Raw genomic sequence first — 13,372 nt, 5'->3', positions numbered from 1 at the left:
TTGGTGGTTTGTTTTTAGTTGTCAGTTGTCGATTAGAGCGTAAAACAACAACACACGTACTAGGTGAAGAAGAAGTCATAAATAGTTAATAAAAATGTATTAATGTGGTTAAAGTAATTAATAAAAATAATAACAACCCACACACACACGGATATATTAAAACCAAGTTTTGTTTTATGAATTGGTAAGAAGAAGAAGAAGGAAAACAAAAAACTATTTAAAGAAATTACAATTCATGCAAAACGAACGTTAACACTGCCAAGTTTGTCGTCATTGTATAGTCAGGCGGAACGCGGGGTGGTAAATATTAGAGTGGTGGTGGTGGTTGGTTGTATTGTGAAACCGTAAAAAAGTAATTTTGCACAAAAATAATTAAGCAAAATATAAAATTGTGTTGCGTTGGCAGTTATAATAGATATGTTGCTTTCAATAAGGAAGTTGAAGGTTTTCCCTGATTTGAAATTCTATATCAAGTGTGTGGTGCCGTCTGTGGTTTTGCAATTCTTCCATTAAGAACCCCCAAAGCCAACTACGCGTCTAGTTGACGATAAGTTGTTTGTTATTCAAACATTAGTTTGTTGTCATTGTATTTGTATTGGGTTGAAGTACTTTTAAGGTAAAGAAGAGGTGGCCCTCGAGTAAGTACCCCCCCATTGATTTTTCATTTACACATGACTGACTTATTACTCTGGTTGGTTGCTGGAATGGAGTGTAATGACTTCAACAACCATAACGTTTGATTTCTAAACCTTTAGTTTTATAACAGATCTGTAGATGTTTTTGTCATATGCTTCTGTCATGTTACCTTGGCTTGGCCAATATGAATATAAGAGATAAAATAAAAACCAGTCTATACGTCTAGGCTGTTTTCGTTAAGCTCACCCCTCGACCTCTTCTTCCCCTCCATCCAACAACTCTGTGTTCATTGTGTTAGATGATTCATCTTTTTTTTTTCCGAAACGTTACTAATATTTTTGTACAATGCAATACTTTTCCTACTAATATACGAAAGATGTGAATGCACGATTATTTCATTTGTTTTCTGTTTCTTTTTTTCGTTTGCATTGCAAAAGAAAATACAATTTGATTTTCCGTTTTCCATATATTGCCGTTTTCTTATTCATCTTTAGCGGGTTGGTGGTTAATGGTCATTGAGTTTATTGCGGATGTGTTGTTGTATTTTATACTGGTAGCGGTCATGTGTTGCTGCCTTCCTTTTGTAGTCTCATTTTTTTGTTCTTCAATTTAATACCTCTTAATTTCTCCCCAAAAATAACGACATTCAAAAATTTGTTTTTTATCATTTAATTGCGTTGGCCTTCTTTGTCGGTGTGCTGTGAATGTTTGGGGTATTAGGAGGCGTTAATATAGTAGCAGTAATTTCTGTTGTATGCCTAGAGTTGTCGTTTATCAATTTTTTATCATTTCGCCAAGATTTATCGTGAAATATGAATAAAGCAGAGAATGAGATGGTAATGGTGTTTAGATACCAAAGTCTTCTTTTTTATGGGTGCATTAAGTTTGAAAAAGGAAAAGATTTTAAGACCCTTTGGACTATTCCGAAGGCAAAAGATTTGAAGTCTTCAATAGCCAACAAACAACTTGCTGTGGATTATTTATGGTAACATGGGGCGCCTTCGCCACGTTTTTGTTCAAAATGTTCTCATATCGACATCATTAAAGTTTTTCCAAATATTATTTTTGGTAAGAATATTAGCATGTCTTGACTATAAGTTTTGATATATAAATGATTATAATTTTGTTTTTAAAATATTATTTTTGAGAATTTACAAAACTTGCATTTACCATACTTCCTCCCCAAATATCAACATTATGCATAAAAGGAACATGTTTTCTATTTAATAATCAAAATTGATTCTAAAATTTACAAAAAGAAACATATTCTAGCCGTTAATTGAAGTAGGTACCTTGAATTTAGGCATAAAAATGAAATTTTTGCCAAATTAGATAGGTTTAGCACAATATTTGATTTCAACTTCACATATAGCGTGGTATATCAATAGCATAAACAATTTAAGTTAAACCTGACATATTTCTCACATTAACCCACAACACCCCTGTCATGGCGTAGCCACCCCACCCCCTATATAGTTCATAATATGAATATATTGGCATTTATAATTGCTTTTATCATGCAAATTATTTGGATTTATATGCTTCAGTAGTTGTCTATTTGATAGAAATGCTTTTTTTTTTTTGTCAGATGAAAGATCTTCGTTAAACTCACAATTTTCCCTTTAACGGCATTTCTGTAGCAGTTATAATTATCAAGAAAATCGGTGCTGGCGAATGCTCCCCAGTGGCGAAGCCGCCCCATGTTACCATATAGAACACAGAAGTCCTCATCAATTCTTCTATATACAGTAAAGTTAGCAATTTCAAAACTTGAGGTCTTCTGTAGAACATGTTGAGTTCTTCTATACCTCTTGAGGTCTTCCATAGACAAAAGAATACTTCTTAAGGTCTTCCATAGACAACTGAAAACCTCTTAAAGTCTTCTATAGACCTCCGGAGGTCATCTTCCTTATACAGAATACCTCTTGATCTCTTTAGGTCCGACACATGTAGCTGAAAACATCTTAAAAAATTCTACAGACCTCCGGAGGCCATCTTCCTTATACAGAATACCTCTTGATCTCTTTAGGTCCGACACATATTTATTTATTAATCAACTTTACAATAATTCAAGCCATCAGGCAATTAAAATGAATTACATAATATTACATATTTGTATGTTATCACTACTCAGTATGCATATGAAATAATCCTATTTAGCTATTTAAATTGAATCCTTACAAGTAAACAAAGCCTTATGGCTAATAAATGGAATACATTATACAAAGCGCAGATATGTCACTACTCCGACGTTTCACACATTCCTGAAGACCTGGAGGGTAGTCTTCTCTGTATCCTCGAACAGCTTGGCATAGTTGACGGTATCGAAGGCCTTCGACAAGTCAAGAGCCACAATGACTGTTCGGTCGCACAGCCAGTTCTTGTTCAGTCGAAGACTGATATATTTGAATTTGGCGTGTAATGCTGTTGTTGGAGCTGTGCATTTTCTGGAATCCATTCTGATGTTGGACAACTGGGAAACTGCTTCTCATAATGGGGATGAGTAGTGCCACCAGAAACTATGTGGATGGCTAACGATAGACTGAGGACACTTATTAAATGCTCAACACCGGTTTTTATCCACTTAAGTATTACCACTGGGGTTGCGTATGGGTCCAACGCTTTGGATAATTTCGTGTTTCGGATGACGTCTGCAATATCGCTCATCGTAAATTGTGTTGGTACTTCCTCGGCTGAGACGGCTCTTATACGGGGTAGCTCACTCCTCTTCGCCATATTACTCTCGGGGTGCTGCATAAATTGCCGGTTCAAATGACACGCGCACTGCCGTTCTATCATCCTTCTTTCCCGGAAAACGATGTTGCATTGCTTCACTTTTTCCTCTTATGTTCGCCTGCTAGCCTATTGACTTCAAGAGTAAGTTCCATAACTCTTGGGTCTTCAGCTAGCAGCGGCATAACTTCTATTGCAGTAGGCGACTAAGGCGAGAGCAGCTTCGGAAGTGCACCTGCGTCTTCCGGCGGCATTTTTTTTTTAAAGAAAAAATGTATTCAATTGAATGCTTCTTTGAGGATTATCAAATCAGTATATCGTCAGCGGGGGCCAAACCGATTCATCCCACAATGATAAGAAACTTGAATGTAGTAGCTCCTTTACCAAAGACAATAGCCTGGACGCCTCAAGTAAGGACTTTTTGTGTGTATTAAAGAAGATATTTGTATTAATGGAGGCTATTGATACGGTCATTAATTTTTGGGAAGATGCTTTGGCTGCCCACTATTCCCCCGGTGGTGTTCCAACCCTGCTCACCACAGCTGAAGAATCAGAATTTTGTCGTGAAATACAAAATTTACTTGATATGGCCTACGCTTTGCAGGAACAAAGTGAGTTGTTATTTCTCGATCAACGTTCGGTGCTATTTCGTGATGAACCGTCCATTGATGAAGCTGAGGAGGATCATTGTGTCATTCCCTCCCTACCTTCATTACAACTCACCTATGTTGACATGTGATAAATGCGTATCTGGCAAATGGAACAGTTCCATGGGCTGGGGTTCTTCTCTATCCCGGAAGGGATAAAAAGGGTTCTGAGCTGGCATTTCGGGATGTATTGCCGCTCCCATGAAGAAAAAAAAATATATGAACACAAACACATAGTTGTTGAGGTGACAACCCCTGGTGAAAGATTTATCCGTGTCAATCCTCTTACACCAAAAAACGTCTCCACCTTTTTCAGATGTAATTCGAATCATTTTAGTTGTAATTCGAGAATTCCATATTTAATTCGTAACATTTTATTTGTAATTCGAGAATTCCATTTGTAATTCGAAACATTTCAATTGTAAATCGAATTATTCCATTTGTAATTCGAATTATTCTATTTGTAATTCGAATTATTCCATTTGTAATTCGAAGAATTTCATTTGTAATTCGAATTATTCTATTTGTAATTCGAATTATTTTATTTGCAATTCGAATTATTGTATTTGCAATTCGAATTGTTTTATTTGTAATTCGAAATATTCCATTTGTAATTCGAATTATTCCATTTGTAATTCGAAAAATTTCATTTGTAATTCGATTTTTTTGTTTGAAATTTCAAATGGAATAATTCGAATTACAAATAGAATAATACGAATTTCAAATGGAATAATTCGAATTACAAATGGAATAATTCGAATTTCAAATAAAATATTTCGAATTACAAATGGAATAAATCGAATTACAAAAGGAATAAATCGACTTACAAATGGAATAATTCGAATTAAGAATAGAATAATTCGAATTACAAATGAAATGTTACGAAATTCAACTAAAATGTTTCGAATTACATCTGAAAAGGTGTATTTTGCCAATTTCACTAAAACTCTTAATGTTATCTGCACTTCGCAGTAAACATTTAAACAATGATAATTTCTTCCGCCACTCTCTCATTATCAGGCAAATTGATGGATGCATCAAAACGCCACCATTCAAATTATTTTCTAATAATTTTTCCATTTCAATACCACTTTAAATCACATTTACGTTAATGTTCTCACATTCATGCATTTCTAATTAATTTCGACCTAATTTGATAAAAAAAATATGAGATTGCGAACCACAACAAAAAAATATTAAATTGTTTTGTAAACATTTGGATTACAAGCAACATGCAAAATTACTTACCTCACTACCAAAAAGTCAACCACACACCATGAAATTGCAGTAATAAAAAACCGTCCGAATTGATATCAGCACAGCCTCTTTACTCCATAGCAGACATGTCGGCATAAATTCAATGTGAATTGGAAGATATTTACTGTTGTCGTCATTGGTCAACAACCACATATTAAATGGAATTTTTTGTTGTGTGAAGAGAAGTGTTGCAGACTGATCAAAGCGGAGAATTACGCATAGCTTCTTATCAACCAGTCATGGAATTTTATTAGAGCGTCAGATTGACTTATATTGTTATTCATTTTGTTTTCCTAGTTAGACAGACAATCATACGGCTTTGTTTTTCAAAATATTTAAATGATGAGGATGCGTTTTGGTTCTTGAACTACATATGTATGTATAAGGAAAGAAAACACACAACGATAATAACTTTCTAAGCTTTTAGAAACTCTAAGGCAATATAAGCTGAATTTTTTACCGACAGCTTGAAATTTCAAATAATTTTCTTCCCTATCCCCTTTTATATTAAAATTATATTAACAACCCCATCTCTTCCTTTTTGCAGTCTTGGCGAATCACAAACTTTGTAGAAAATTGCGTGCAAACGCAATTTAGGATCACAAATTCCGCCCGCGAATCGTAACCAACGAATTGTATACAAAAACTATGGAATCCATTTTCAATTTTCGTAGTTTTGATGATGGTTCCAGTTACAATTGTTCCGTGGCCAATAAAACAACAGTTATTACAAATGCCTACAATGGCATACCTGAAACCCTTATTCTAAACGTATCGGCCTGGGTATTACTTATAATATTATTTACCGTCTTGAGACATCATGCTGGCGATTATGGACGTTTGGCATTGGTAAATAATGGCGGCAATCGCAAACGTTGGACAGAGGTGTTCTATTCACGTGGAACAAGTTTAATCGAACAACCCCATACCTCCTCGAGTAATGGAGCTGCTGCTGGTAATATGCGAAGAGGCGATGATGGTCAACCGTCATCTAGCACCAATATTAATGGTCTTGATGAACCACGTGGCAGTATTACCTCCCATTCGACAGCCGATTCAACACCTTTATCACCCATACACTATGATCAGGGTATATTTTCATGGATTATGATAACCCTTAAACTGAGAAAAGAACAAGTACTGCTCCACACCGGTCCTGATGCTGTCTACTATTTGTCATTCCAAAAACATTTAATGTTGGTAATGGCAATTATCACCGTAATTTCTTTAGTAGTGATCCTACCCGTGAATTTTCTCAATGGACCGGCAAATAATGTCAATGATGTCAATTCTTTTGCTCGCACTACAATGTCAAATATACCGCCAGACTCGGCTTGGTTGTGGGTCCACGTTATTGTTGCCATTATCTATGTGCCTTTGATAGTTCTGATAATGCGTCGTTCATCGGGTCGTAATGCATTTAAAAAAGCCGCAACCCGTACCATTATGATTACGAATATTTCACAAAATGATCGCAATAAAACCGTTATACGCAATTACATACAAGAGCTGTTTCCCGATGTCAGTATTGAAGATGTCCAAGTAGCATATAACATATCAAAACTGTATGTTCGTAATGCGGAATATGAACGTGTTTGGGATGCTAAAATGTATTGTGAACAACATCGCGATAGAGATAGTTTGGTGGTGAGTATGATTTTGATTAATATATTTTCTAAGTTAAGATATCCCACACCAGCTTTATGTGATTAAAGAAGATATAGCTTATTATATCAAATTATCAACACAAGTTCTAGTTAAGCCATTAATCGGGTCTACAAATAATAAAAAGTAACCATCAGTCTATAATAAAAAGTGGGATTGAGATCCCAAGGCGGTCGGTTCTATGCACCGGATTGATTCGGAGGAATCTTCGACTACCGCAACCCCAACAATTTTTTATTCGTATATTGTTTATTCAACATGGGAGGAACAACATGTCCGTGTGGGGATAGAGAAAAACCCCGGACTATTGTTCTGTTCCGTTAGCCCGATCCACAATCACCACATGTCAATTAGTGGGAACTCCATCTACAAAGCCACTGACGTTTCGGAAGTCCACCAATGTGTGAACTTCCTATGCTGCTCTGATCTTAACCGCCTCCATGACTACTGCGATAGGAGTTATGATTCAGATCACTACACCAGAACATTTTCCAGCGTATCTCTACCTTCATCGTCGGATTCATCGTGTCTTCGAAATACGAAACACTCTTGCACCCTCTCCCTACAACAACAAAGACAGTATCTTTCACCTAATGCTGTAGTTCAGGGCCCCGGGAATGCGCCATTCCTGCAATTCAATTGCAACTGCCTCCGCAACAAAGTGAGCGAAATGGTATATTTTATGAGTCGGAGAAACATCATGGTCGCCGCGATCCAGGAAACAAAGTTCATCGTCACCTGTTGTTTCCAACGTTGTGATGGTTACAACGTTTTTCGGAAGGATCGTACCAGAAGTGAAGGAAAGGACTTTCCCTCTTTATACACCGGTCTGTCCACCGTCTGGTGGTCATCATGAGCCTTGGCATTCCATTCCTTGCTATGACCAGAGTGATACAGCGCTAGCCGAGCAAATGTATAGCTTCTCATTTTGCACGGTGAACGAAGAAGTTTCTACGAGTATAAGAGGAAATTGCCACAGTCGCCAGACATCACCATTGTGGCACCCGGTCTGATAAATGGCGTGTCTTGGCAAGCCGTCATTTCGCCTGGCGACGACCTTCCTATCGCGGTCTCTTTTAACAGACCAAACGAGTTCAAAACCTACGACCGCCTTACTTTTCTGAAATATGATTGATTGGCAAGGGTTCAGGCAATTTAACAATCACCGCTTCATTCCCTTAGATCCACATGTAGGTGAGAGAATTTTCCGGGACATCAAAACAGTTGAAGCCGCTCGCCATATCCCTGCTGGTCGAATACCCGAAATTAGAAAAAAATTTCCAACAGAGGCGACGAAACTGGCAATTGAGCGTGATCAGCTCAGTCGCACGAACCGTTAGGACCCAAGAATTAGGGAATTTAGACCACACGATAAGCAACGGTAATCAAAACAGCTGCAGTCGCTCAATACGTTGCACCCCTGCTGGTCGAATACCCGAAATTAGAACAAATATCCTAGCAGTGGAGACGGACTTGCAAATGAGCGTGATGACCTCCATCGTACGAACCGTCAGGATCCAAGAGTTAGGGAATTTAGACCACACGATGAGCAACGATAAAATCATTCTCAAATCCGGAAATGAATGATGATAGAACGGCTATTACGAGCAACATCGTAACAGTTGCAGATCCGAAGAGGTGAGCGTATTATTTTAACCAGCAACTTATAGAGCAACCCGTGCCCTGTCAGCCGAGGAGGTACCACCACAATTTACGATGTCATCCCAAAGGTGAAATCATCGAAAGCGTTAGAACCACACGTCATCTTAATGCTTAAGCAAAAGGATGAAAATGTCGCTGTCTGACAAGGAAACTTTGTTACCATCTTATTAAGCAATGGTGTGCTTATTCCGACCACTAACCAACCACCCGAAAATATTGTTGAAGCCGCCCGCGCAACCCACATATATTTGGGACAAGATCAGAAGTAGAAACAAAGTCCTCAAGTCAATTGCCGACAGCACCTAGAGTGCTAACAAGGATGCCTTATTTTAGTTGTTATAGTAAGCTATTCGGCGCCAGTTAGCGCTACTCAGTAGAAGAATATTCAAACGTGCCAGAATGCCAATCTTAGTGAAAGAAATGACCTCTTTAAAGATCTTCTTTAGAAAAGCTGACTCTCTGAAGGCCTTCTATAGAATATTTAACCTCTCGTGAGGTCTCCTATACAATAAATCCCCTTTCAGGAGGTCTTCTATAGAATAGTTGACCTCTATGGAGGTCTTCTATACAATAGATTACCTCTCTGGAGGTTTTCAATACAATAGATGACCTCTTTGGAGGTCTTCTATACAATAGAATTTATGGTGGAGTGTGTACAAAGTTCGACTCGGCCGAACTTAAAGCTTTTGTTACTTGCTGTACTTATGTGGCCCGATACAGAACAATTTGTCCATAATGCGAACTAATAATACATTTTCACACCTTCCTAGCTGTTGCGTTACTTACTCATTTTGTATAGCACAAGTTTTGATCCCGCTTTGTTTATTCTGTCAAAACACTGTCCTTCCCCCTCTAAATGTACCGCCGTGTGATCCGTATTTATACACCCTTTAATTTTTATGCTTCTTTTTTATAATTGCCTTCCTTTTTTCTTTTCCTTTACAGGTACGCACTCAAACGTGTTCGTGTAAAACCGAAAATGCCTATGAATACTATCAACGTGAAGAACGGAGCTTACATGGTGATGTCTGCCGGTTAAGGGCCGCAGCACTTAATGAACCCTTGGGCATTGCATTCCTTACTGTTTCCACTGTGCAAGAGGCACAGAATATTGTGGCACACTTTACACCTGGTACATATAGACAGTGGAATCTTTCATTCGCCCCCTCACCAAATGATTTGTTCTGGGAAAATCTTAATGTCAGCAGTGGTCATTGGATGCTGAAATGGATAATAGTGAATGCCATTTTGTTTATAACATTATTCTTTTTAACAACGCCAGCCATGGTAGTAAATCTATTGAACAGTGTGGCATTGGCAAGAGATAATATCTATACGTTATCACCTCTGATATCTGAATTTTTACCCACTCTAATGTTGTGGGTTTTGTCCATATTGATGCCTGTTATTGTGGCTTTCTCCGATAAGTGGATGAGTCATTATACCAAATCAAAACAGAACTATTCCATAATGACAAAATGTTTTGGATATTTGTTGTTTATGATTTTGATATTGCCCTCATTGGGTTTGACATCGGCCCAAGCCTTGCTGGAATGGTCAGTCAGCGATCAATCATTGCGTTGGGAATGTTTCTTCGTGCCAGATCGTGGTTCTTTCTATGTCAATTATATTATAACTACTGCTTTCATTGGTACCTCATTGGAATTGCTAAGATTCCCAGAGTTGATTGTTTACATTTATATGTTGATCACGGCCAAATCTAAGGCAGAAACTCCGTATATAAGAAAATCCATTTTATTGGAATTTCCCTTTGGCACCCATTATGCATGGTCTACACTGGTGTTTACCATTTCGATTGTCTATAGTGTATTTTGCCCCCTCATCATGCCTTTCGCAATGGTCTATGTATGCTTTAAACATTTTGTGGATCGTTATAATCTCTATTTTGCCTATGGACCTTCGAATATGATCTCACGTAATGGCGGCAAGATACATTCAACGGCCGTAACAATGACCAAATTCTCAGTGGTTATTCTATTACTAGTTATGGCCATGATATCGGCCGTCAGAGGCTCAGGTATGGCTAGGGCGATAATACTAAGTATAACTTTAATAATTACCCTAACCCTGTTTACGTTCATGTCACCTATTAAACGTTGCACACAGGCACGTAGGCCTAGCATTGTGGAAATTGCCGGTCCAGCTCCAGTGTATATACCGGATGTCTTGAAACCGAGAAATACCCACAATTCCATACCCATGGGACCACATTCATATAATGGTTCGGGTACTACATCCGTCCCGGCTGCAAGTAATGCAAGTGGAACTGGTGGTGGTGTGGGTGGAGTTTTTGGTGGTTATGGTTCAGATTCAGTGTCCGACTACGATGTTAGTTCTCAGTGCAGTGCCAATAATGTTGATGCCTAAAATGTATTAGGAACCAAATGTTAATAACCAGACCAGTAGTATCAAAGACCGACCTCACAATTTAACATTGTTAAATGAAGAATTTGTATTCTATTATTTGTGTGTTTGCTCAAATTGTTTCAACGTGGTGTTACATTTTGGGATTTAAACTTACCTAACTGAACGGTTCTCAACAGGGAGTTTGTAATCCAAATTGGTTGTTCGCAGTGATTTTCAAGGCACCGAATTTGGTAATTTTTCTGCGATCACTGTTCCCTAAAACTCTAAATTTCACAAGTTGAGGTTATGTGACACCATGATGAAATCTAATTTTCCCACATTTTTGGTACACTCTATTACTGCTTAGGTCACACATTATTCTAAAATGCCTTCAAACGTTATTTTAAATAATGAAGTTAGATTGTTCTATCGTTTTTTTTTTTTTACAAATTTCATTAATTCCAGGACAAATGATTTTTCTCTCCAATGCTTGTGTTTTAAAATTATACTTATTATAAATTTAAGCAAGAAGAGTTCACAAAAAATTGTTAGCAAAATTATAATTTGTTATTATTTTGGCTTCAGTATGAAAAGTGATTATATCAAAAAGACTTTACTTTTTTATGGCCCCTCTACATTCGCACTTTTTTATTTTTGATAAGCAAATATTTATTCTTCCCCTTCCCCTTACCCTATGAATAATGAAATAATCTATTACAACTATTTGTAAATACTAAACTATTATTTTTAAGCTTTTCTATCTATAAGTTCTCTTTCTCTCTCTCATCTCTTCCTCTTCTATTTTTATAAATTATATAATTTTAAGTAAAAATTGTATATAGTCTAAATTTACATACAAAATACATGCTTATTATATGTATTCTTATATAATATTTTTTCAAGATATATAATAAAGAATATGCTTAAGAAGACATTAGTATTCTGCACTAACAAAGGTATATGTACCCAGCAAAATTAAATGGAAGTGATTCCATGTGAAATCATGATTTCACTGGTTCTTTTGCATGAGTGCGAAAGGAGTCGTGAAAGATCCCATCTTTTTCATCGAATTTTCATGAGTGCAATTGAAGTCGTGAAAAGTCCGATCTTTTTCATCGAATTTTCATGAGTGCAATCGAAGTCATGAAAGATCCGATTTTTTTCATCGAATTTTCATGAGTGCAATTGAAGTCGTGAAAGATCCGATCTTTGTCACAATATTATCATGAGTTCAATTAAATTGATAAGTAACCGCACAATAAATTATCAAATACTCATATACCCGAATAATTATGTACTTGCAAAAGTAATTGTTAAAATGAAAATAAAAGTCAGATGAAAGTGGTCGATAGTGGCAAAATTTATATATTTTAATTAAAAATACAATGTAAATTGGTATAAAACAAAAGAAAAATATATTTTGTGTTTGGAAACCTGTTTCGTTTTGTGGATATTAAAAAGAAGTATGAAAAAGACCCGGTCTATAAACCACGAGCTTCCCCAGCCGACCAACACCGATATAGTAAAACATATCGAGCTGCAATTATTGGGTTGGTTGGGCCATGTTAACAGGATGGATAAAGATGCCACCGGCATATGAATACGAGCCATTTGACGTTATGCGACCCGAGGGAACAAAACTCCAATGGAAAGATCACGATATCACAAGCATGGCATGCAAAGTGAGAGAAGCAAAGTAGGAGATCGGTAAAATAAGTATAAAAGAGACCATAACGTGGTAACTATTACAGGATAAGCTTTTTCTTTTGAAATAAAATAACAGAATTCAAATTTATACTAGATTTCCCAAACGATGAGCTTGGTTCAGAGATTGACACATAATTTATCGAATATTGGAAAAACGGAACCCCCAAGTTGAAAGAAGTATCTTGCAGCCATCGGAAGAGATAAATATGATATTGCAGATTAATATAATATATAATTTTGAAAATTACATACAAAATAAAGAAAAATAACATCTGGCGATACAAATCATCCGCGCATTGTATTCATATTAATTCAACAAATTACATTATTGTATTGCGAATTTTATTTCTGATTGGCAAAAATCCGGATCCAAAGCATTGGTGCAAGAAGCCATGACGATGAACTGGTGCAAGAAGCCATGACAATGAACTGGTGCAAGAAGCCATGACAATGAACCGGTGCAAGATGCTATGACAATGAACTGGTGCAAGATGCCGTGACAATGAACTGGTGCAAAATGCCATGACAATGAACTGGTGCAAAATGTCATGACAATGAACTGGTGCAAAATGCCGTGACAATGAACTGGTGCAAAATGCCGTGACAATGAACTGGTGCAAAATGTCATGACAATGAACTGGTGCAAAATGCCATGACAATGAACAGGTGAAATCAGGTGTCACTCCCTTGTAAATTTC

General features: G+C 36.9%; 2 protein-coding genes across 5 annotated transcripts; both read left to right on the top strand.

Annotated features, from left to right (window-relative positions):
- Tmem63 (transmembrane protein 63) lies at positions 1-11,897 on the top strand. 4 transcript variants are annotated; one of them, XM_073992891.1, is made up of 3 exons: positions 1-184; positions 5,821-6,920; positions 9,546-11,897. In XM_073992891.1, exons 2-3 carry the CDS (start codon positions 5,922-5,924, stop codon positions 10,986-10,988), a joined length of 2,442 nt encoding a protein of 813 aa, XP_073848992.1. In that variant the 5' UTR covers positions 1-184; positions 5,821-5,921; the 3' UTR covers positions 10,989-11,897. The 4 variants fall into 4 exon arrangements, with proteins under 4 accessions (XP_073848992.1, XP_073848993.1, XP_073848994.1 ...); XM_073992892.1 differs by having other exon boundaries at positions 3-63; XM_073992893.1 differs by lacking the exon at positions 1-184 and adding an exon at positions 247-352.
- LOC141386670 (mitoguardin-like) lies at positions 3,733-4,108 on the top strand. The gene has a single exon (XM_073955587.1). The coding sequence runs from the start codon at positions 3,821-3,823 to the stop codon at positions 4,106-4,108; it is 288 nt and encodes a 95-aa protein (XP_073811688.1). The 5' UTR covers positions 3,733-3,820.
- Positions 11,898-13,372: the final 1,475 nt, after the last annotated feature.

The sequence above is a fragment of the Musca autumnalis genome, unplaced genomic scaffold, assembly GCF_047663935.1.
Source record: "Musca autumnalis isolate F117 unplaced genomic scaffold, ASM4766393v1 scaffold_5, whole genome shotgun sequence".
In the NCBI taxonomy this organism is placed as follows: Eukaryota; Metazoa; Arthropoda; class Insecta; order Diptera; family Muscidae; genus Musca; species Musca autumnalis.
The sequence above is the reverse complement of the archived record's forward strand: the minus strand, read 5'-3'. Positions and strand labels throughout refer to the sequence as shown.

What these genes read in the sequence shown, in the direction of transcription:
- LOC141386670 (XM_073955587.1), top strand. Translation starts at nt 3,821, where the DNA reads ATGGAGGCTATTGATACGGTCATTAATTTTTGGGAAGATGCTTTGGCT.
- Tmem63 (XM_073992891.1), top strand. Translation starts at nt 5,922, where the DNA reads ATGGAATCCATTTTCAATTTTCGTAGTTTTGATGATGGTTCCAGTTAC. An exon ending in GCGATAGAGATAGTTTGGTG is followed by an intron (nt 6,921 to 9,545) that starts GTGAGTATGATT and finishes TTTCCTTTACAG; the next exon opens with GTACGCACTCAAACGTGTTC.